Source organism: Hyaena hyaena, unplaced genomic scaffold (assembly GCF_003009895.1).
Source record: "Hyaena hyaena isolate Hyena2069 unplaced genomic scaffold, ASM300989v1 scaffold_201, whole genome shotgun sequence".
In the NCBI taxonomy this organism is placed as follows: Eukaryota; Metazoa; Chordata; class Mammalia; order Carnivora; family Hyaenidae; genus Hyaena; species Hyaena hyaena.
Genome location: NW_024080833.1, coordinates 2131110 through 2153794, shown reverse-complemented (window position 1 = coordinate 2153794; position 22685 = coordinate 2131110). Strand labels below are relative to the sequence as shown.

General features: G+C 37.1%; 1 protein-coding gene across 2 annotated transcripts in view; it reads left to right on the top strand.

The window, feature by feature from the left end:
- The window catches only part of NME7 (NME/NM23 family member 7), a 253854-nt gene that overhangs the window by 116897 nt on the left and 114272 nt on the right, over positions 1-22685 (top strand). For both annotated transcript variants that reach the window (XM_039241877.1, XM_039241878.1), the window contains exon 10: positions 7686-7787. In XM_039241877.1, coding sequence (XP_039097808.1) covers positions 7686-7787 — 102 coding nt within the window. The remainder of the gene's footprint in view (positions 1-7685; positions 7788-22685) is intronic.

Sequence of the window (22685 nt, the reverse complement as noted above, 5' to 3'; positions counted from 1 at the left end):
CCCTCCGTCCCCCCTCCGTCCCCCTCCATCCCCCCTCCGTCCCCGCTCCGCCCTCCATCCACCCTCCATCCCACCTCCATCCCACCGGGCTGCCTCCTTCCATCTGGGGAGATGCTTCTGCCACTCTGCAGGTTGATTTCCTGGGGGTTCCTCAGTACAGCTGTGTTTGGGGGACAAGGGAAATCCCAGTACCCTTACTCCACCATCTGAACTCTGCCCCTTCCCTGAAGAAATAATATTTAAAAGGTGTTGTTTAGAGGAAAACGAAATACATTCTTGAAAAGAAATGACTATATTCAAGCAAAAGAAATACTGTTCTCTAAAATGACACATAGACATTTTATCAAAATTCGTTTCCTTCCCTTTATCAAATTTTTTTAGATTTGTTTGGGCTGGTGGACTGCCTCCTCACCCATGTGCCTTTAAAGGGAACTTTGACTTTTTTTTTTTTGTATAAAGGCTACTTACTGTTCCTGACAATGAGACTAGATTCCCTTCTTCTCCCCTTCTCTGTGACTCTTCCCCTTCAACTGACCTTAAAAAGGAAAAATGCACTGGTTTGAACCTTTGTCTTATTTAGTCCTACAGAGTAAAGACCAATTGTGAGATAAACTTCCTGTTAGCTTTCTGGTGGTTTCGTTCCTTAATGAGAGGAGCCAGAATGGCTTTCCTTCTATGACAGCTTACTGAATCTAACCTTAATCTTACCAGCTTCTTCATTTTAGAGTTACCGCTGTTTGGTTCTCCCTTCCCCTCCCTCCCCTCCCTTCCCCTCCCTCCCCTCCCCTCCCCCAAGCAAGCATGTGCAAACTGGGGAGGGGCAGAGAGAAATAGAGAGAGAGAGAGAGAGAGAGAGAATCTTAAGTAGGCTTGATCCCACCCACAACCTTGGGATCATGACATGGGCTGAAATCAAGACGTGGTTGCTCGACCAACTGTTTGACCTAGGTGCCCCAAGTTAATGTCTTTTCTTAAATGGAAGAGATTTTAAAATATGTTCTTAATTTTAACATTTAATCCAACCGGTCACAGCTGTTTTCCATTTCTTAAATCTTTCTTTTACACATTTTCCTTTTATTTGTTCGCTTTTACTTTTAAAAATATGATTGAAAACCTCTTCCTTAATTCATGTTATGTTACAGCTTTACTGTATATAAGATAAACTCATGGGGACATATCCTCAGATCCTGAGTGTATCTTCTCAGACACTATCACACAGTATTGAATTTGCTAACAAATAGTTGAAGACATTAGTGTCCTGTGTGCCTATCTGAGGTGGGCCATATTTCCCTTTGGGAAATAACTTAAAAAAAAAAAAAAAAACACCTCGCCTCTGACTTTAATGTCTCCTATATTGTGCTTTAAAATACTATACATGTAATTTATTTTTTATGTAGTATATATTTACTTGTAGGACTTTTTTGATTTTGGGATTTTGGAGATAAAAATAAAAATGTTACTGGATGGGTGTGTCATTTCCCCTAAGAAATCAGGAATTTGAATGGCAGTAGCAATATCATACTTTAATGCCAAGATATCCAAAAATAATTGGTGTTGATATGCTTTCTTCTGTCTGATATTTTAAGGAAGATACTCTCTGTAGTACTATTTAAATCTTGTAATATTAATAACAGAGTCTACTTAAGAATATATGGGCTGTTTGGAAGAAAAAAACTATATTATTCCAGAGTAATTAATAGCCATGTGAGTCATTTTTAGTAACGCTTCTCTTTTATTCAGCTTGAAATGGTTTATTCAGTGTAAAACAAATATTTCAAACCAGAATTGGTTTGTAGTGGTCTGTTAATGGGAAAATGGAGTGTATACATGAACCACAACATTATCCAGGTATCTTTATGAGATGTTCTGTACTTAACAGGATATAAAATTTTATTGCAACTAAGGAGAGCTATTTTTATGCAAATTTTATCTGAAAGGAAATAAGAATGTTTTTGTCCCAGTCATATTTTATTGAAGTAAATAATAGTGTTATGAATGATACATTATCCCTAATGCTTTCAAAGTTCTTTTCCCACTTAAAATTCTGTTTTCTTCAAAGGAGGTTGTGTGAGGATCTGAATGCATACACTGCAAATGCATATGATGGTGGTATCTTTCATTGCTTAATCTGGGACACCAAAAATCAGATAGCAAATCCGGAGTCTCACTTATTATTGTGACTATTGTATTTCCCAGCAGGACTCTTATTTCTCATGACTACTAATATTCAGAGCTTCAGTTTAAGTTCAAGGAAGAAGTAAATTTTTAAATGCTGCATAGATTTATGTGCCTCTTAATTTTAGGAGTTTTAGCTAATTCAAAAAGAAGCCTCTGTAAAAATAATCTTAACAGACAGCCTTGTCTAAAGGGACAAAACACAGGTGATTTGATTCTTACTCTGACTTTTCACATACTTTACCCTCCTTGTCTTCAGATTCTTATTTAATAATTATTGAAAAATAGTGAAATATTTTTATTATTTAAAATATTTTAAGTGTTAAAAAATAAGTGATAAGATCTATAAGGTCATAATAGTGAGTCCATTCATTTTATTATCCTAAATTTAAAGATATGTTGGTGAAATGGTCCTCTTAAATGTAGGATGTATAGTGTGAAAAAGGATGACATCACTTGGCATTGTACCAGATACTGTACACGAGTTCTGGGGGTTCCCACATTAATTGCTTTAAACTATAGACGGGGAGCCTGGGGGTCAGTCGGTGAAGTGTCCGACTTCAACTCAGGTCATGATCTCACGGCTCGTGGGTTCGAGCCCCGCATTGGGCTCTGTGCTGACAGCTCAGAGCCTGGAGCCTGCTTCGGATTCTGTGTCTCCCTCTCTCTCTGACCCTCCCCTGTTCATGCTGTCATGCTGTCTCTCTCTCTCTCTCTCTCTCAGAAGTAAATAAAAACATTTAAAAAAATAAAAAATAAAATAGGTTTTAGTTAAAAAAAAAAAACTATAGACTTTCCTATATCAAAATTCAATGCAACCAACTTCAATTCCCTTCTTCTCACAAAAGGAGGAGGAGTCAGATTCTAGGTTCAAATCCCAGTCTACCAACTGTGTGGCCATAGACAAGTTATTTGCCATCTTTAAGCTATAGTTTACCCATCTATAAAATGGAAATAATGCTATTACTTACTTTATGAGATTGCTGTGATAGTTAAGTGAACTAAATCCCGTGAAGGAGTTTTACATATTGAGAGTACTGAGAGAATATTAGCTATTTTGTTATTACTATCACTATTATTATATTTTACATAATTCCTTATAGCAGTTTCTGTTTTGATCATTTATACTTACATTTGCTGCTTCAGCATTTGCAAACATAAAAAAGTGGTAATTCCTATCTCATTGTATTATCATGATCTACTTATTTACTACATATGGACACTGAGTAACTACTATGTGCCAAATAATGTGTTAGATACCAAGGGTACAGAGATGAACAACAACAACAACAAAAAAGCACACTACCTGTACTTACGGGGGCTTATGTTCTGGTGAGGACGATCCCACCCTAACAGCCTACAGGACAGGAGTCAAAGGGCTGTAAAGGAAACAAATGTGTTCTTTTCTGGTTTTTTGATTTTTTACTTAATTAAAAGCCTAGGTGGGGCACCTGAGTGGCTCATTCGGTTGAGTGTCCGCTTTGGCTCAGGTCATGATCTCACAGTCTGTGGGTTCGAGTGCTGCATCGGGCTCTGTGTGGACAACTTGGAGCCTGGAGCTGCTTCGGGCTCTGTGTCTCCCTCTCTCTCTCTGCCCCTCCCCCACCCACTCTCTGTCTCTTGAAAAATAAACATTTAAAAAAAACCTAGGTGACTTGAGAATTTTGTTGAGTCCATTTATTTAAGCAGCATATTATGCTTTTGATAGAGTCCTTTTTCCAACATGTTTTTTTCTTTCCATTTTGTGCATTTGCATAGCCCTTTATTTATTTTATTTATTTATTTATTTTAATGTTTTTATTTATTTCTGAGAGAGAGAGAGAGCGTGAACAGGGGAGGGTCAGAGAGAGGAGGAGACACAGAATCTGAATCAGACTCCAGGCTCTGAGCTGTCAGCACAAAGCCCGACACGGGGCTCGAACCCACGAACTGTGAGATCATGACCTGAGCCGAAGTCAGGCACTTAACTGACTGAGCCACCCAGGTGTCCCTGCATAGCCTTTTATGTCTAAATTTTTAATGGTATCTGTGATTAACAATGAAAGACAAGGAGAGAGACAAATGAAAAAAAAAGCAGGCAAAATTCACTCCTCTCTTTTTGGATAACATGTTCATGCTGTCTGCTGCCCCTGCTGAGAACTCAGCTGTTGACATTTATTCGTAGGCAGTACCTCAATGTCATGAGACAGAAAATCAGACCCAGCATAATTATCCATAAAAAATCAATTACATATGACCTTTGTGAAATAGCAAAGTGACTTCAGAGGGATACATTTAGGGATTCTATTGAGTAGGGTTCTGTGTACCATATTCATGGTAAAGCCCTTCCCCTCCTCTTGTCACTTATGAAATTTCTGTAGGTATGATGACTGAGTTCCAGTGAATATTTAAATAGTGTTCAGTGATACATTACCTTTGTTTTAGTTCATCACTGTGTGTCATAAGCTCTCCGTGATCTGGCCTCGTCTCTAATTTTCTCGGGTCTCATGTAGCTTCTGATTGTCATGCACACAACCTGTACTTCTGCCTCAAAATCTTTATATTATTTTCATTTCTTCCTGAAGAATTCTTCCCCAGGTAGAGAAGAAAAGAACATTGACTTGAGTGTTCCAGACACGAGAGGTACTTTTTCTTTGATCGCCTCTTTCATTATACCACGTCACGTATAGATAAGAGCCATAAAACAGTGTTCTTCCGTGTCCCTTTCTTATGTGTTGTGGTGGCCCTACATTTTATTTCTGCATATATTATAAACCCTATAATACATTTTTAATATTTTTGCTTTAAATAATTATCTTCCACACCAACTAAATGTATATTTTATATTTGTCCCCATGTTTACCATTGTTTTTATAGATCCATATTTTTATCTGGCACTGTTTTCCTTCCGTCTGAAGAACTCCCTTCAACACTTGTATAGGTGGTATACGCTGCTGGTAGTGAATGCTGTCACATTTTGTCTGTCTGAAAAAATTCTTTTTCCTTCATTTGTGAAAAATATCTTCCCACCTGGGTATAGAATTACAGACTGACAGATTTTTGTTGTTGTCTTTCATGTGCTTAGCTTTATTCCACTGTTTTATGTCTTTATTTATTTTTTTTTTTGGTTTGTTTTTAAGGATTTTTTTTTGTTGAGGCTTTTTTTTTTTTTTTAGTCGTTTAATTATTGACTTACTGTACTTTTCTTTGCATCTATTCTTGGTCTCTGTGCACCTGTTGGCTTGCGACTTTTATCAAATTTGAGCATTTTCGTCAAATTTGAACACTTTAGCATTTTTTGGATTTTTAGTTTTAGCCAATTATTGTCTTACTGTACTTTTCTTTGCACTTTTCTTGGACTCTTGCACCTGTTGGCTTATGATTTTTACCAAATTTGAGCAGTTTTAGCATATATATTCCAAAGTAAACATTCTCGGAATATTTATTTGTTTGTCACCCTTTCTTGTCTTCTGGGAATCCAATTATGCACATATTAGCATGTCATTGAAAAAAATTTTTGTGGGACATTTGTATTCATTCTTTTATCTTTGCCTTTTCTTTTTAATTTTAGAGAAAAAGCACGTGAGCATGGAAGAGGGGCAGAGAGAGAGAGAGAGAGAGGGAGAGGGAGAGAGGGAATCTCAAGCAGTCTCCATGCTCAGCACAGAGCCCGATGCAGGGCTTCATTCATGACCCTGGGATCGTGATCTACGCTGAAATCAAGAGTCGGATACTCAACTAATTGAGCCACCCAGGCACCCCTCTACTTGATTTTGAATAATTGGTGTTGGATTTCTTTATATTTATTGCCCTTCTGCAGTATTTTACTTTGTTCATCCCCTTCAGTGTATTTAACTCAGATATAGTTTTAATTTTAGAAATCCCATTTGGGTCTTTTTTTTTTTTTTTTTAGTATATTTAATAAAGTGTTCCATTAGTTTCAGGTGCACAGCATAGTGATTTATAATCTACTCTTTGGGTCTTTTTAATTTTGATTTTCTCTGCATCATGTCCATATTTTCTTCCTCTAATTTGAGCACATAGAGCATATTTATACGAGCTGTTTTACCATTTTTATGTAACCGACTTCATTTCTGTCATTGTTGGATCTGTATCAACTTATTGAGTTTTCTTCTAATGATGGTTTATATTTTCCCACTTTTTTTTGCATGCCTGGTAATTTTTATTGGATACTGGATGATGTGCGATTTATAGCATTACATGGTATGTATGTCATATTCCTTTGAAGAGTATTTGATGTAGTTTGGGCACTCACTACGTTACTTGGGATCATTCTGACCTTTCAAGACTTGCTTTTAAGTTTATAGGATGGATACAGAGCATTTCATATGTAAGGCCAACTGTTATGGTGCCGTGCCCTTCAGAGGACTCTACCTAATGCCCTGTGTATCGTGTGAGGGCTGTCCAGTCTGGCTGATGGAAATGCAAAGTCTTGTCAGCCTTCTCTCTCTGTGGATAGATTCACTTACTGCTTATGGTGGTTCTCTTCTCAGCCTTGGGTGGTTTCCGCTACACATATACAGACTCTTCGCCAACCCCTCAGGTGAACTTCTCTGCAGATCAGTGTAGCTTACTCTCCCATGATTCTCCCACCTCCACTAGTTATCTGTCCTGCACATTCTAGCTACAGCGGCCTCCCAGAATTCCAGTCTTCATCTCTTCTACTTAGTGAGAGTGTTGGGCTCTGTTGTGTTTCCTCTCCCTGTCTCGTTGCCTGGAAACTCCCTCGAAGCAGAAAGATGTGCAGACATATAGCTTACTTCATTTGATTCCCTTCTCTCAGGGCTCATACTGTGCTGCCTGTCATCTGGTGTTTGAAAACTGTTGTTTCATATATATTGTCTAATTTCTAGATGTTTACAATGAGATCTAGTCTCTATTTTCTTCATTTCTGAAAATGATTATGATTTTCAAAAGTGTCTTTGGAAGAAACATTTGGAATTTGTATCTTTAGAAATGTTCATTCGAGGGGTGCATGAATGGCTTAGGCAGTTAAGTGTCCAAATATTGATCTCAGCTCAGATCACGCTCTCGTGGTTTGTGGATCTGAGCCCTGTGTCACGCTTTGCTGCTGACAGCATGGAGCCTGCTTGGAATTATGTTTCAGCCCCGCTCCCGCTTGCTGTCTCTCTCTGTCTCTAAAAAATAAATAAACTTAAAAAAATGTGCTTTCAACATTACTCTCTTCAAGAGGAGATACCCTTTAAAAGGAAAATGTATGAGAAGATCATTTCAATTAATGAAAGTGCCAACTGGTAAAGCATTACATTAAAACGATGCTAGTAGGTAGGTAGTAGGTAGGAATGGAGATGCGGGAACATACCGAAAGCACATTTTTGCAGGAAAAATGGACAAAATCTGGGAGCTTATTGGCATGTGGGATTCATGAGAATTCAAAGATAACTAAGATACTAAGATTTGGAATAGTGGTGCAGTTAAAAGAGGAGGAATAAAAAAAGATCATCAAATTTTACTAATTTTTAAATATTCTTTTACATTACATATCATAGGAAATGGTGACAGAAATGTATTCTGGCCCTTGTGTAGCAATGGAGATTCAACAAAATAATCCTACAAAGACATTTCGAGAATTCTGTGGACCAGCTGATCCTGTAAGTTAGTGTTTAAAATATTAATCAAATTTGTTTTACTCAGTAGCTAAATATCCCAACAGGTTTGATAGTTTAAGTTTGTTCTTTATAAGAAATAATACCAAAATGACTATATCAAACAGATTTTTATTCAAGTTGGCATTTGGGATAATTTTTTAATATAATAATCCAGGAAAGTGAGTTTTTATCAGCCTGGTGACAGTATAAAGTGGGCAGAAACCTTTGCTGTGGCATTTTCTTTTATTGTGCCTTCTTGTTAAATTGTCTAGAAAAGTGGATTTTCAAGCTCTCTGATAGAAATGGTCTAAGATATTATCCTTTGACATAGCAAAGCTCTAAATAAAGCTCTCAGTGTGAAGAATATTGATATCGCGGCCTCACACCAGATGCATAAATATGAGCAGTGGGACTTCTGTGAAACTTGATATTCTCTCATGTCCCTTTCATTTTGCTTTGGGTTTCCTTTATATGGATATTGGGTGGCAAGAGGGGTGAAGGGGGGGAGATGGGGCTGCAAAACAGAAGTAGCATTAGAATACACATGAGAAATCTAGCAAATGATAAAAGCTGAGTAGGATTATGGGAAGCATTACTAATTTTCAACACTATAATTTAAATGTATTCTCTTTTCTTTATTTTACTATCACTTATAGTTTATTGAAGGTGAGCATCCGATTCAGTTTAATCCAGAGAGCATTTATTGGGTTCGCTTAGATGTAGGACAGCAAGTTAACAGCACCTATTGAGAAATCATCTTGTATAAGAGTACCTGCTGCTAGAAATTCCCCATAGAGGAAAACAGTACACCTGTTCTCAAGAGCACACACATGATAATCTTATAGAACACTTGCAAAGAAGCATACAAATATGGACTAAAATATTGTTCGTTCAGGTAAAATGCAAATGTTGAGGGATTGTTTAGTAAAGGAGCAGATAGGGGAAATGAGGTAGCAAATACTGGTAGAGATGAGTGTGAGATGGGTAGCCTTAAAAGCCAGGTTAAAATTGTGGATTCTGTATAAGTGAAATCCCATGTAGTAAGAATAGCAATTCCTTGTATTTAGCTTACTTTTGAGCACATGGAGTCATCCTGTGATCCCGTTGGAAGTCAGTTGGAAGAGGTTAAATGTGGGGGCTCTAGAAACAGTTAAGAGCAGCAGACCTGATGACACCAATAGAGAAAGAAGTGACAGGACCTATTTTATGTCTTTTCAGGGAAAAAGAAGAATAGAAAGAAGTAATAAACATGGTTGTGAAAGAGTTATTGTTAAAATGTGACTCCTGTGTAGAGGACATTTAGAGAAAAGGGTGAAGATGCCGAGTGGTTATTGATTGTTAATCAGAAGACAATAAAAAGGGATACTTTTTGGTTATGTGAATAAAATAGATCTTGATATTTGCCATTTTTGTATCGGATTTCTGTTGGCCAAGATGGGTTTTTGTTTATTGATTCTTTAAGATAATTAAACTTGTGGGTTTGACAGCTGACTGAACGGGCAAAGAGATAACTAGAACATAAAGGGAATGAGATGAGTTTGTTCTTCATTCAATAAGTATTTACTGAATCTGTGCTAGTATTTGTGAAGATAAAGATAGAAGCCTCAAAGAGCTTACAGTTTATGAGTGGGCGGTACATGGAAGTGACTAATTTCCATGTCCTGTGTCAATTGCAGTGTTAGATGCCTGCACTGTGTATGGTGGAGCCCAGAATACTAGCACTTAGCTCAGCCTGGAATGGGCGATGATAGATTCTCCTCTTGAGTCTCCGAGTCTTGAATTATATACTAAGTGCAAGTGCAGGATTTTTAAGCAGGATCATATCACACACATCATCATCATCATCAGGAAAAATACCATTGATGGTTATAGTCAAACTGTGCCGTAGGGGCAATAAAATGGCTCTTCCAGTTTGTTCTCAGGCTTTGGTTGATTTTGTTCTTCTCCCCTCCCTTGCTTTGTCCCTGTTCTCCCAACCCTCCAGCAAAATCCTAAGCATTGAATGCTCACCGCATGCCGGTCACTGTACTAGGTGCTACTAGGCTTATGGAAATGATCAAACAAATACGGTCCTTATCTTTGAGGAATTTATGGTTTAGTTTTAGGAGGCAGAATTGATGAATGGCAGTCTTACTCACTTCGAGTTGCTGGTGTGCCAGTCCATTCATGTAGTATATTAAAATAATTGATAATGAATTATACATTATAATAATAATGAATAATAAAAAATTTCATTTTGTCACTGCATAGTCAATTCCACATCTGAAGAGAGACTGTGGGTTACAATACATGTAAATATAATTAGTGTGCGGGAAAAATGCCAGGTATGTCATGGCCATACAATTAATATTTGACGGATTAATAAAAGACTGGCTATATTTTTGTGCACACTTAACATCTGGTATTAATTAACTCATTCTTTAAAAAAATTTTTTTTGAGAGGGAGAAAGCACGCACATGAGTGGAAGAGGGGCAGAGAGGGATAGAGGAGAAAGAATCTTAATTCAGCCTCCACCAGTGAGGAGCCCTATGAGAGGCCCCGTCTCACAGCTGTGAGATCATCATCTGAGCCGAAATCAAGTCAGCATGCCCCTAAAAATATTTCATCCACTAAAGTGGGTTCTTTTTTCCTTTATTCCTTTTTAAGGATGTAGAACTACTTTTTAAGTTGATTCAAAAGAAGGTTCAGCCTTATAGTGACCATTCGGCCATTCTGTAACTGTCTGTTTCATAGCTTGACGTCACTCTCATCACTGATGTCTGCACTATTGGCTGGCCCTTTCTTGTACAGCTGGAAGTAAACACACGTTAGCTGTGAACAGAATTTCTCCCAGTCCCTCTAGAAGTAGTCTGAAAGAAGGGGTGGCTTATAAGACAGTTCGCTGGTGGGGAGGGTATATTAGGCTTTCCATTTTAATTTATGTACTCTCTAAAAAATAAGAGAAATGAAGCTTTAATAAAACTTCATGTATGGATTGATAAGAGTATATTTATATAACCTATTAAAAATATATATGTTTCGATGTATTTATATATTTTAATGATAAAGGTGCTTGAAAAAATGTTGGAGTCTACTGCATAAAAAGGAAAAACTATCACAACAGGTTTCTTTATAGTTAGAGAAACATTCACTCCCCGCATCATCATCTGCAAAAAAAAAAACATCTACTTAGGCAGAAAACCTAAGATTTGCCTCTGGAGGAAGTTTCAGTTGCACTTGCTCAAGAATTTTACTGTTGAGGGGCGCCTGGGGGGCTCAGTCAGTTAAGCATACAGCTTCGGCTCAGGTCACCATCTCACAGTTTGTGAGTTTGAGCCCCGCGTCAGCTCTGTGCTGACAGCTCGGAGCCTGGAGCCTTCAGATTCTGTGTGTCCCTCTCTCTCCCTCAAAATAAATAAACATTAAAAAAGAAGAAAAAAGAATTTCACTGTTGAGTAGCTTGGCCTTTTTCCTGCTGAGCCACTAAGAAACTGAAAGAGCTACCAAGGAAGTGGTAAACTGTCTGGAATAAATTTGTGCAGAATATATTTGTTCTTGGGCTGATGGTGATGACAAGCCAAATAACCTCATTGTAGATAGGCCTTGTTTTATGAAAAAATCCGTTTATAAAATATTTTATGTAAAGGATCTTATTTAAGAGAATCTAAATTTTTGGTCAGGTGATTATCTATCTTCATGGGCTCTTACACTTTGAAAAATTTTACCCCATGGCCAGGTTGAATTAAGAGTCAAATATTTTGGGGGTGCCTGGGTGGCTCAGTCAGTTGAGTGTCTGACTCTTGATTTTGGCTGGGGTCATGATCCCAGGGTTGTGGGATCAAGCCCCACATTGGGCTCTGTGCTGAGTATAGAGCCTGCTAGGGATTCTCTCTCACTCTGCCCCTTCCCCTGGCTCATTCATGTTGTCTCTGTCTCTAAAAAAAATAAAATAAAAAATAAATTAAATAAATTTAAATATTTTCATACACAAAAAGTGGCTTTTTAAATTTTAATGAAATTTTCCATTCATTTGATTGTCACAGTGGTCTTTCACCTGGTATTGAGTAGCCTTTACTGATTTTCGGATTAAAGTCAAAGTATCATGATAGTTTAAAATGCAGTTCTTTTTCCATGAATGTACGGGGAGTTGTGGTAAACTTGCAAGAGAAATGCTTGGGAGCTGATGTCTGTTACTTCTGTTTCCTATTGACCTTCTGGTCACATTCCTTTATTCACTGAAGGCTGGGAACCCCTGATTATGTGGCCTGTCTCTATCCCAATTCTTATCATTAACTTGGGCACAGTAACATACATGTGAAAGATTCACCCAGCACTTGGCCTCAGAGCTGAATGGACAGCTCCTATTAATTATCTTTTATCATTCTGCTTCCCAGTTTTCTTCCATGGCCTTGCTCTTTTCCTTGTTGACATCCAGAGCAGAGATACCTCTTCAAACTTAATCTCTAATATAGTAATGTCTGCCATAGCTTTCTGGTTTCCTCGGCCTCTTGATCCTCTTCACAGTGCATCTTTGACTTGACTGAAACCTCTAGGCTTTATGAAGACCCTTCCATTTTCTGACACTGTAATGCCACTTTCTGACTTCTTCTCTGTTCAACCTAGACTCATACCTTTTTGTAGCATTCTCAATGTCTTTCCTCTCTTGTCCTTTGTCCAAACTCCAAAACCCCCAAACTTAGATCAATACAACCATGTGCCTACCTCATTCTTATACATGGACTGAAAGGTTCTAGTAGATTAATGTTATCCTGTTGTATAGATCCATGTTGATGCAACTTATGATCTCCAAAAAAAGCTGGATGAATTACTGTCCCTAGAAATCTTTTTCCGTTCCTCTTTCTGCTAATTCTCAAACTAGCAATTTTAAACCTCCATTATTTTCCTCAGCCCTTTTACAATTCATCTTCCTCTCCATAAAAAGAGAACATTATCTTCTATTTCATAAAGTATAGTCATTAAGTATGATCTCTTAAATTTCTGCCTTTACACCATATATTTCTGAACTCCTGCTCATTCCTCTTTCTAGTCCCAAGGAAGTGTGTTTTTCTTCTCTTTTGAAAATTTCCACTTATCCTTTCTCTCATATCTTTCTCTGAAGACTTTGCTTTATTCTTCTGAATTTGTATTTTACAATAGTATTTTTTCTTGTGATTATAAAAGTAATCCATAGCTGTTATAGAAAAATTAGAAGTGAAATAAAGTTTAATAAAGGAAAGGTGGCCTGTAATATTATCACTAAGAGTTAACCAATTTCATAAATAAAATTTGGATCCAAGTGTGTATACTGCTTTGTAGTTCATGATATCCTAAATACTACTAGCTTTCTCTCATGTCATTAAATGTTCCTTAATGATATGATTTTACTAGATTGGTTATTTGTCATTGTATGGTGTAAAATAATTTTTACAAAGTAATACTTATGATAGGAGTCCAATTTCATTTTCCTGTGTGTGATTTTTCTTTTCGCTCAACATCATTTATTAAAGACACAATCCTTTCCTTACTGAGTATTCTTGGCTTCTCTGTCAAATATTAGTTGATCATATATGTGAGGATTTGTTTCTGTGCTCCACTTTCTTTCCATTGGTTTGTGTGTCTGTTTTTATGCCAGGACCGTACTGTTTTCATTACTATGGCTTTGTAGTAGAATTTGAAATCAGAGAATGTGATGATTCCAGCTTTGTTTTTCTTTCTCAAAATTGTTTAGCTGTTTGGAGCCTTTTGTGGTTCTGTACTAATTTGGGGATTTTTTTTCTATTTCTGTGAATAATGTTATTGGAATTTTCTTAGAAATTGCAAGTGATCTATAGATGGCTTTGGGTAATATGTACATTTTAACAATATTCATTCTTTCAGTCCATCAACATGAGATATCTTTCCATTTGTTTGTGTTGTATTTTATTTCTTTCATCACAGTCTTACAGCTCTCAGGATGCAGATCTCTTACCTCTTTAGTTAAATTTGCTCCTAAGTATCTTATTGTTTTTGATGCTATTGTGAAATAAGATTGTTTTCATCTATTGTTGTTATTGTATAGAAATGCAATTGATAACAGACTCTTGAATGCTGAGAACAAACTGAGGACTGATGGATGTGAGGGGTGGAGGGGGTAGATGGCCATGGAGGAGGGCACTTGTGGGGATGAGCACTGGGTGTTATATGGAAACCAACTTGACAATAAACTATTTGTAAAAAAAGAAATGCAATTGATTTCTGTATGGTTTGTTTTTTTTTGTATCCTGCAACTTTGCTGCATTTATTATTTCTAACAATTTTTTTGGTGGAGTCTTTAAGATTTTCATATATTAGATCATATCATCCACAAACAAAAACAGTTTTATTCTTTTCTGATTTGGCTGCCTTTTTATTACCTAATTGCTCTGGCTAGGATATCGATTACCATTGTATAGGGGTGGTGAGACTGAGTGCTCTTGTTCTATTCCTTATATAAGAGAAGGCTTGCCAAAAATGGCCTTTACTATGTTGAGGTACATTCCTACTATATGAAATTTTTTGAGAGTTTTTAAATCATAAAGGGAAGTTGTATTTTGTCAACTATTTTTCTCCATTGTTGAGATGATCATATTATTTTTTCTTTTATTATGTTAATGTGATGTATCATATTTATGATTGGTGTATATTGAAGCATCCTGCATCCTTGGTATAAATGCCACTTGATCATGGTGTGTGATTGTTTTAATGTGGTGTTGAATTTGGTTAGCTAATATTATGTTGAAAATGTTTGCCTCCATATTTATCAGGGTAATAATCATTATCTGGCTTTGGGATTGGGGTAATACTGTCTTCTTATAATACATTTGGGAGTACTCCCTCCTCTTCAGTTTTTTGGAAGAGTTTGAGGATTGGTATAATTCTTCTTTTAATGTTTGGTATATTTTACCAGAGAAACCTATTTGGTCCTGGACTTTTCTTGTTAGGAGGTTTTTGATTTCTCTTTCAATCTCCTTATTGTTAGTCTTTTCAGATTTTCTATTTCTTTATGATTCAGTCTTAGTAGATTTAATATTTCCAGGAATTTATTGATTTCATCTATATTGTCCAGTTTGTTGTCACATGATTGTAATAGTTTATTTTATTCTTTATATTTCTATGATATCAGTTATAATATCTCTGCTTTCTGATTTCATTTATTTGAGTCATTCCTCTTTGTATTATGTTGAGATATGGTCCTTCTAGACTTATCTTATTGAGAGTTTTTATCATGAATGGATGTTGTACTTTTTCAAATGCTTTATCTGCATCTACTGAAATGATCATGTATGGTTTTTATCCTTTCTCTTATTGATGTGATGTATCATATTGATTGATTTATGGATACTGAACCAGACTTGTATTCTGGGAACAAATCCCACTGGGTCATGTGAATGATTTTTTAATATATTTTTGGATTCAATCTGCTAGTATTTTGTGAGGATTTCCTTCTGTGTTCATTAGAGGTATTGGCCTATAGTTCCTTTTTTTTTTTTTTTTTTTTGTTATAGTGTTTTCATGTGTTTTTGGTATCAGAGTAATTTTGGCTTCATAGAATGAATTTGGAAGTTTCCTTCCTTTTCTCTTTTATGGAGTAGTTTGAAAAGAATAGGTATTAACTGTTATTTAAAAGTTTGGTAGAATTCACTTGTAAAACCATATGGTCCTGGGCTTGTTTCTTGTGAGTTTTATGATTACTGATTTAATTTCATTGCTGGTAATTGGTCTATTCAATTTTTCATTTGCTTCTTGCTTCTTGGTTATGTTTCAAGAAATTTGTCCATTTCTTCTAGGTTGTACAGTTTGTTCACATATAATTTCTCATAATATTCTCTTATAATTGTTTGCATTTCTTTACTAGTGGTTATTTCTCCTCTTTCATTTGTGATTTTGTTTGTGTGGGTCATCTCTCTCTCTCTCTTCCTTTTTTAAAAAAGTTTATTTATTCATTTTTGAGACAGAGCAGGGGAGGGACAGAGAGAGACTCCCAAGCAGGCTTCACGCTGTCAGCACAGAGCCTGACACTGAGCTCAAATTCATAAACCATGAGATCATGACCTGAGCTGAAATCAAGTCAGATGCTTAACGGATTGACCCACCCAGGTGCTACCCCACTTCCCCCCACATTTTGTTTTGTTTTGATGACTCTGGCTACAGGTTTTTTGGTTTTGTTGATCTTTCCAAAGAACCAGCTCCTGGTTTTATGAGTTTCTATATCATTTATTTATTTATTTTTAAGGTTTTTTTTGAGAGAGGGTGAGAGAGAGAGAGAACCAGAAGTGGAAGGGCAGAGAGATAGGGGGACAGAGGATCCAAAGCAGTTTCTGTGCTGACCGCATATAGCCCGACCTGTAGCTCAGACTCACCTGAACTGCAAGATCATGACCTGAGCGAAATGGGATGCTTAACTGACAACCACCCAGGTGCCACTGTCATTTATTTTGCTCTAATCTTTATTATTTCTTTCCTTCTCCTGGCTTTGGGTATGTTTGTCCTTTTCCTTTTCTATCTCCTTTAGGTGTAAGATTAGTTTGTTTATTTGAGATTTTTCTTATTTTTTTTCTTGGTTGACCCAGTCATCGTTTACTAGCACGCTACTTTACTTCCGTGTGTTTGTGCTCTTTCCAGATTTTGTCCTGTGGTTGATTATCAGTTTCATAACATTGTGCAGAAAACATGCATGATAGGACTTCAGCCCTTCTGAATTGCTGAGACTTGTTTTGTAGCCTAATATGCGTTCTCTCCTGGAGAAAATTCCATGTGCACTTGAAAAGTATGTGCATTTTGCTAGTTTTGGATGGAATGTTCTGAATATGTCTGTGAATTCCATCTGGTCCATTGTATATTAAAAGCCACTGTTTCTCTGTTGATTTTGTGTTTGGAAGATCCGTCCATTGATAAAAGTGGAGTATTAAAGTCTCTACTATTACTGTATTACTTTCTAATATTTCCTTTATATTTGTTTTATTTATTTGTGTGCTTTCATGTTTGGTGCATAAATATTTACAACTGTTCTATCTTCTTGTTGGATTGTCCCCTTCTTTATGATATAGTGCTCTTCTTCATCTCTTGTTACAGTTTTTGTTTTAAAGTCTGTTTTGTTCAATACAACCATTGCTACTATGGCTTTCTTTTGACATCTATTTGCATGATAAATGATTCTCTAGCCCATCACTTTCAATCTCTAGGTTACTTCAGTCTGAAATTAATCTCTCATAGGCACATATAGATGTGTCTTGTTTTGTTTGTTTGTTTTATTCTGTCACCTTATGTCTTTTGATTGGAGCATTTTCAAAGTAAGTATAGTAGATATGTATTTATTGACATTTTATTTGTTTTGTGGTTCTTTTTGTAGTTTTTCTCTGATCAACCTCTTGTTCTCGTTCATGGTTTGTTTACTTTTTTCAGTGGTATACTGGATTCCTTTCTCTTTATTTTTTTCATATCTGTTACTGATTTTTGATTTGTGGTTACCATTCAGTGTGTATTTACTATCTTCTGCATATAGCAGTTCGTATTAAGTTCATGGTTGCTTATGTTTGATCACATTATTTACTCTCTTTCTCCCACATCTTAAGTATAGGTGCCATATTTAACATCCTTTGTGTGTGTGTGTATGTGTGAATCCCTTGTATGGATTTTACAGGTATATTTATTTTTACTGCTTTTAGGTTTCCTACTTTTCATAGTCTCACTTATGGTCTTTTTTCCACTCAAAGTGTCCTCTTTAACATTTTTGTAGGGCTGGTTTTTACTGGTCATGAACTGTTAGTTTTTGTTTGTCTGAGCAACTCTTTATCTCCTATTTTGAACGATAGCCTTGCTGGATAGAGTATTCTTGGCAGCAGATATTTACCTTTCAGCACTTAGAATATATCATGCCACTCCCTTCTGGCCTAGAAAGTTTCTGCTGAAAAATTTGCTGAGGGCTTTATGGGGTTTCCCTTGTATATAACTGTCTTTTTTGCTGTTAAAAACATTGTTTCCCACTATTTTTAGCCATTTTAATCCTATGTGCCTTGGTGTAGACCTCCTTGGTTTTCTTAGGGGATCTGTGCTTCCTGGATATGAATATCCATTTCCTTTCCTAGAGTAGAGATGTTTTTAGCTATTATTTCTTCAAGTATACTTTTTGCTCCCTTTTCTCTCTCTCATTCTTCTCAGATCTATATAATATGAATGTTATTATGTTTGGTGGAGTCACTGAGTTCTCTAACCCTATTCTCATTTTGCATAATTGTTTTATTAGTTCATCTTGATTATTTTACATTACTCTGTCTTCTGGGTCATTAATTTGTTCCTGTTTCCTCTAGCCTGCTATGTATTTCATCAAGTCTATTTTTTATTTCATTTATTATGTTCTTCATCTCTGATTAGCCCTTTTTTATCTGTGTGTTAAGGATCTCAGTGATGTCTTCCACTCTTTTCTCAAGTCTGGTGAGTATCTTTGTGATCAGTACTGTAAATTCTCCATGAGGCATATTACTTATATTCATTTCACTTAGGTCTCTTGCTGTGGTTTTATCTTGTTTTTTCGTTTGGGACGTGTTCCTCTGTCTTATCATTTTGTCTTTCTCTCTCTGTCTGAGTTCGTGTGTGTGTTAGGAAAACGAATTATGTCTCCTGCTCCGAAGGTAGTGGCCTCATGAGGAAGAGGTCCTGCAGCACCCTGCGGTGCCTCGTCCCCTTTTCCTCAGTCCTTGGTGTTTCAGGATGTGTCTTACACTTGTTGCATATGCCCTGCTGTTATTTCCTGTCCACTTTTTCCTTCAGCCCATTTGTCCGAAGAGGCTCCTGGCCTGTTGTGGGCAGTATTTGGTCCCCAGCCTGGTGGGGCACGTTTTAACTGGTGTATAGTGGTCTGCTCACAGAATGAAACCTGCCATGGATGCCACCAGAACAAAAGCACCCCCAGCTAGGAGGTGATGTCTTGGGTGGGGATTGTTCCTCTTTCTGGGGAAAGGGTCCCATCTCACAGGGACTGAAGCAGGCTTGACAAGAAAGGGCAGATCCATCAAAGTGCAGGTGGTGGGCGGGGACTTGGTGTCAGCAATGTGGGTGGAGGGTGTTGGTGCTGTGCTGGTTCCCACAGGAGACCTTGTGTTTATGCTGCAGGGTGGGGCAGGGAGATGTTACCTGCCACCACCTTTACTCCTGGAGGGGCCTCCCTGTGTTCCCAGCTTCTCTGGCCAAGCTCTAAGAGAAGTAAATAACTCTCCCTTCCATGCACCCCAGGCATTTGTCAAATTGCTGCTTCTGTGTTCTGTCTCTGCTGGCTGCTTATTGTGCTGTCTCTTTAAGGGTGGGAACTTAATTTTGCAGAATTGAACCTGCTGACTTTTAAAATTATAGGCTGTAAGCCCCACTATTTGTAAACACTCATGAAATTCAGCCCCTCTGGCTTTCAAAGTCAAATGTTATGGGGATTCATCTTCCTCCTGAGGGCTCTTCAGTGTGATAATATGTTTCTTACCTTTCCCTGTGCCCCAATTTCATTTCCAACCAGGGACAGCCATGGTTGCCTTTGCCCTTTCACCCTCTTTTTATGGCCTCTTTACTTTTCTCTTCTTTAACTTGTGGAGTTTGTTCTGCCAGTCTTCAGGTCATTTTCTGGGTTATTTACACTCATATGAACATTAGCTAGGTGTATCTGTAACACGAGGTGGCTTTCTGTCCTCCTACTCCACCATCTTCTCAACCTGTACCTCTGTAATGACTTTGCCTTTCATTCGGTTTTTTGCTTTAAGTCTATTTCTTTCTGTATAAATATTGCCACCCCTGTTGTATTTTGGTTTCCAGTTGCATGGAATATCATTTTCCATCCCTTTACTCTGAGCCTGTGTGCTCTTCAGGCTGAGTGAGTCTCTTGAAGACAGCATATAATTTGGTCTTGTTCTTAAATCCATCCAGCCATTCCATGCCTTTTGATTGGAGAATTTATTGCATTTACATTTGGAGTAATTACTGATGAGTAAAGACTTACTAATACAATTCTATTAATTTTCTGGTTGTTTTGTAGTTCCCATGTTCCTTTCTTCCTTTTTTGCTGCCTTTCGTATATGTTGATGATTACCCATATTGGTATGTTTTGATTCCCTTATCTTTGTCTTTGTGAATTTACTGCAAGTTTTTGCTCTGTGGTTATCAAGATCATGATATAAGTATCTTAATGACATAATAGTCTGTTTTATGCGGGTACAAACTTAACTTTGCTTCTAACCAAGGTTCTACTTTTACTCCCCAATTTTGTTTGTTATATCACGGGTTACTTCTTTCTATATTGTGAATTTGTTAACAAATTATTGTAGTTATTTTTAATACTCTTATTTGTTAGTTTAATGGAAGTGATTAACACACCACCATATTACAGTATCAGAACATTCTGAATCTGACTATGTACTTACCTTTATCAGTGTGTTGAATATTTTCTTTCTTTCTTTTTTTTTTTTTTCAAATTAGCCTTTAGCATCCTTTAATTCAACCTGAAGAACTTTATTTCAGTATTTCTTATAAGTCAAGTCTGGAAGGATGAGCTCCCTCAGGTTTTATCTCTCCTTTATTTCAGAAGGACAACTTTGCTTATATAGAGCATTTTTCGTTAGTAGTTGCTTTTTATTTTCTTTCAGCACTTTGAATATAATCATCCCACTCTCTCCTGGCCTCTAAGATTTCTGCTGAGAAAGTTATTGATAGCTTTGTGGGGATTCCCTTGTAAGTTACAGCCTTCTTTACTCTTGCTGCTTTTAAGTTTCTCTTTGATTTTTGATAGTTTTTTATAATGTGTCTTGCAAAGGATATGTTTAAGTTGAGTTTATTTTATGATCTAAGCGTTTAATGAACTTGGATATACAAATGTCTTCCCAGATGTGGGAAGTTCCTGTCTATTCTTTTTTATTTAAACTTTCTACTCTTGTCTCCCTCTCTTCTTTTTCTGAGACTCCAATAATATGCAGATTATATTTTTATGGTATCCCATTGACTACATAGGCTTCCTTCTTCTTTTTTTCTTTTTTCTCTTGTAACTAGACAATTTTTTAGTTTCTATCTTTCAAGTCATAGGTTCTTTCTTCTGCTTCATCCATTCTGATGACGATGCTCTATGATAACTTTTTTATTTTATTCATTGTATTTTTCAGCTCCAGAATGTGATTCTTCTTTTATGATTTCTACCCTTGTCAATCTTCTCATTTTGTGTATTGTGTTTTAGTTGTTGTTAAATTGTCTCTCTGTGCTTTCTTGTAGCTCAGTGAGATTCCTTAAAACAGGTATTTTAAATTCTTTATCAGGTAAATAGCAGATATTCATGTATTTAGGATCAGTTACTGGAAGATTATTGCAGTCTTTTGATGGCATCATGTTTCATAGATTTTTCATGTTCCTTGAAGTTGTTTGTTACTGTCTTCACATTTGAAGTAGCAGTGACCTCCTTCCTTCTTTACTAACTGCCTTCCAGAGAGAAATCTCTGTCATTCTTCATAGGGATTCTCAGAACTTGTGTGGATACCCCTGCTCCACACTTTAGCTCTCTCTTTTGGCAGAATTCTTAAACTTGTATGCCTTCTTTTGATCCTCCAACGCACCAGGCCAAGTACCAACAGCCTCACTTTTGCTTTCCCAAAGGTGGCGCTAAAGCTCAGGTTTGTGTCTCCCTGGTTCACGGATTCTTACTGATTTTCTGCACATGCTCACTTGCCATCTGCCAAAGCCTTTTCTCGTTGGCCCTGTGGGGCAGTGTGTGGGTGAAGCACAGGGAGCGCTGCTGGTGCCTGTGGGCTACTTGGTGGGATCTGCAGATAGGACGTCCCCAGAAGCTCAAAGATCAGCTTCTTAATGGAATTTGTGGCACAGTTTTTATAATCCATGTATTTTAATGGTCTCCAGGAGTACTTTTCCAGCTGTCCCCACCCTCCAGTCATTCAGCTCACAATTCACTACTCTGAATGGAGTGAGAAATGGGCTTCTTTGGCATCATCCTGCATAGCTGGGAAGCCCAGAAGTTCCCTCACACACTTTTACTTTCCTCTCTTGGGAGAAATCACAGGGTCAGAATATCTGTCTTGGCCCAGAGGCCAAGAATATCTCTTTTGCCACTTTTGGAGAAGGGTGATACAGGTAAAATCAGACTCTTCCTCATATCCACTCCACTCCATCCACTTCCTATTGTTTTGCTCCAACTGTGTGCTAGGACTTCTCTGCTGGAGACCTAGACTTCTACAGAGGTGCTCCTGTCCATGGGTGACTGACAGTTTTTACCAGAGACTTTTGGACAATGGCAGGGAGGGGTTGGAGCTGGTACAGGAGCCACTGCAGAGCCCAGTTACCTGATGCATAGGTGGGCCAGACTCCTCCCAGGGCTTTTGGCATATGGTACTAACCCCAAAGCTCCCACAAAGGGACCTTTTTCATGGTTGGAAGTCACATTGTTGTTGTGAAGGGAGGGGCATGATGAAGGAGGTCTTATTCAGCCATGTTGTTGACTTATCTCCTTTCAAAACATTCTTATGTATACTTTTTTCCCCCTCTGTGTTTTTGGAAGAGATTCCCAGTAATCAAATTTCTGGAACAAAGGATATATTCAAAATCTAGTGTATATTGAACTATTTTCTAGAAAGTTTGTTCCAATTTACATTATTGCTAGCAGTGTATAGAGTACAAAGCTAGGAAGACTGAGGATTATTAAGCTAAAATGTTCCTAATTTAATGAGTGAAATAGCCCAATTTTTTATTTTAATATTAGTTACTTATGAAGGTAAACTTTGACTTTTTATGTCTTGTAAATTGTCTTATAATGTCACTTGATCAATTCTCTACAGTTTTCATCACTTTTATGTGCTCTGTATACATGAAAGTTATATTTCAATTATTTTCTCAGTTTAATTTTTAATTCATTTTGTGTAGAGAAGATTTTA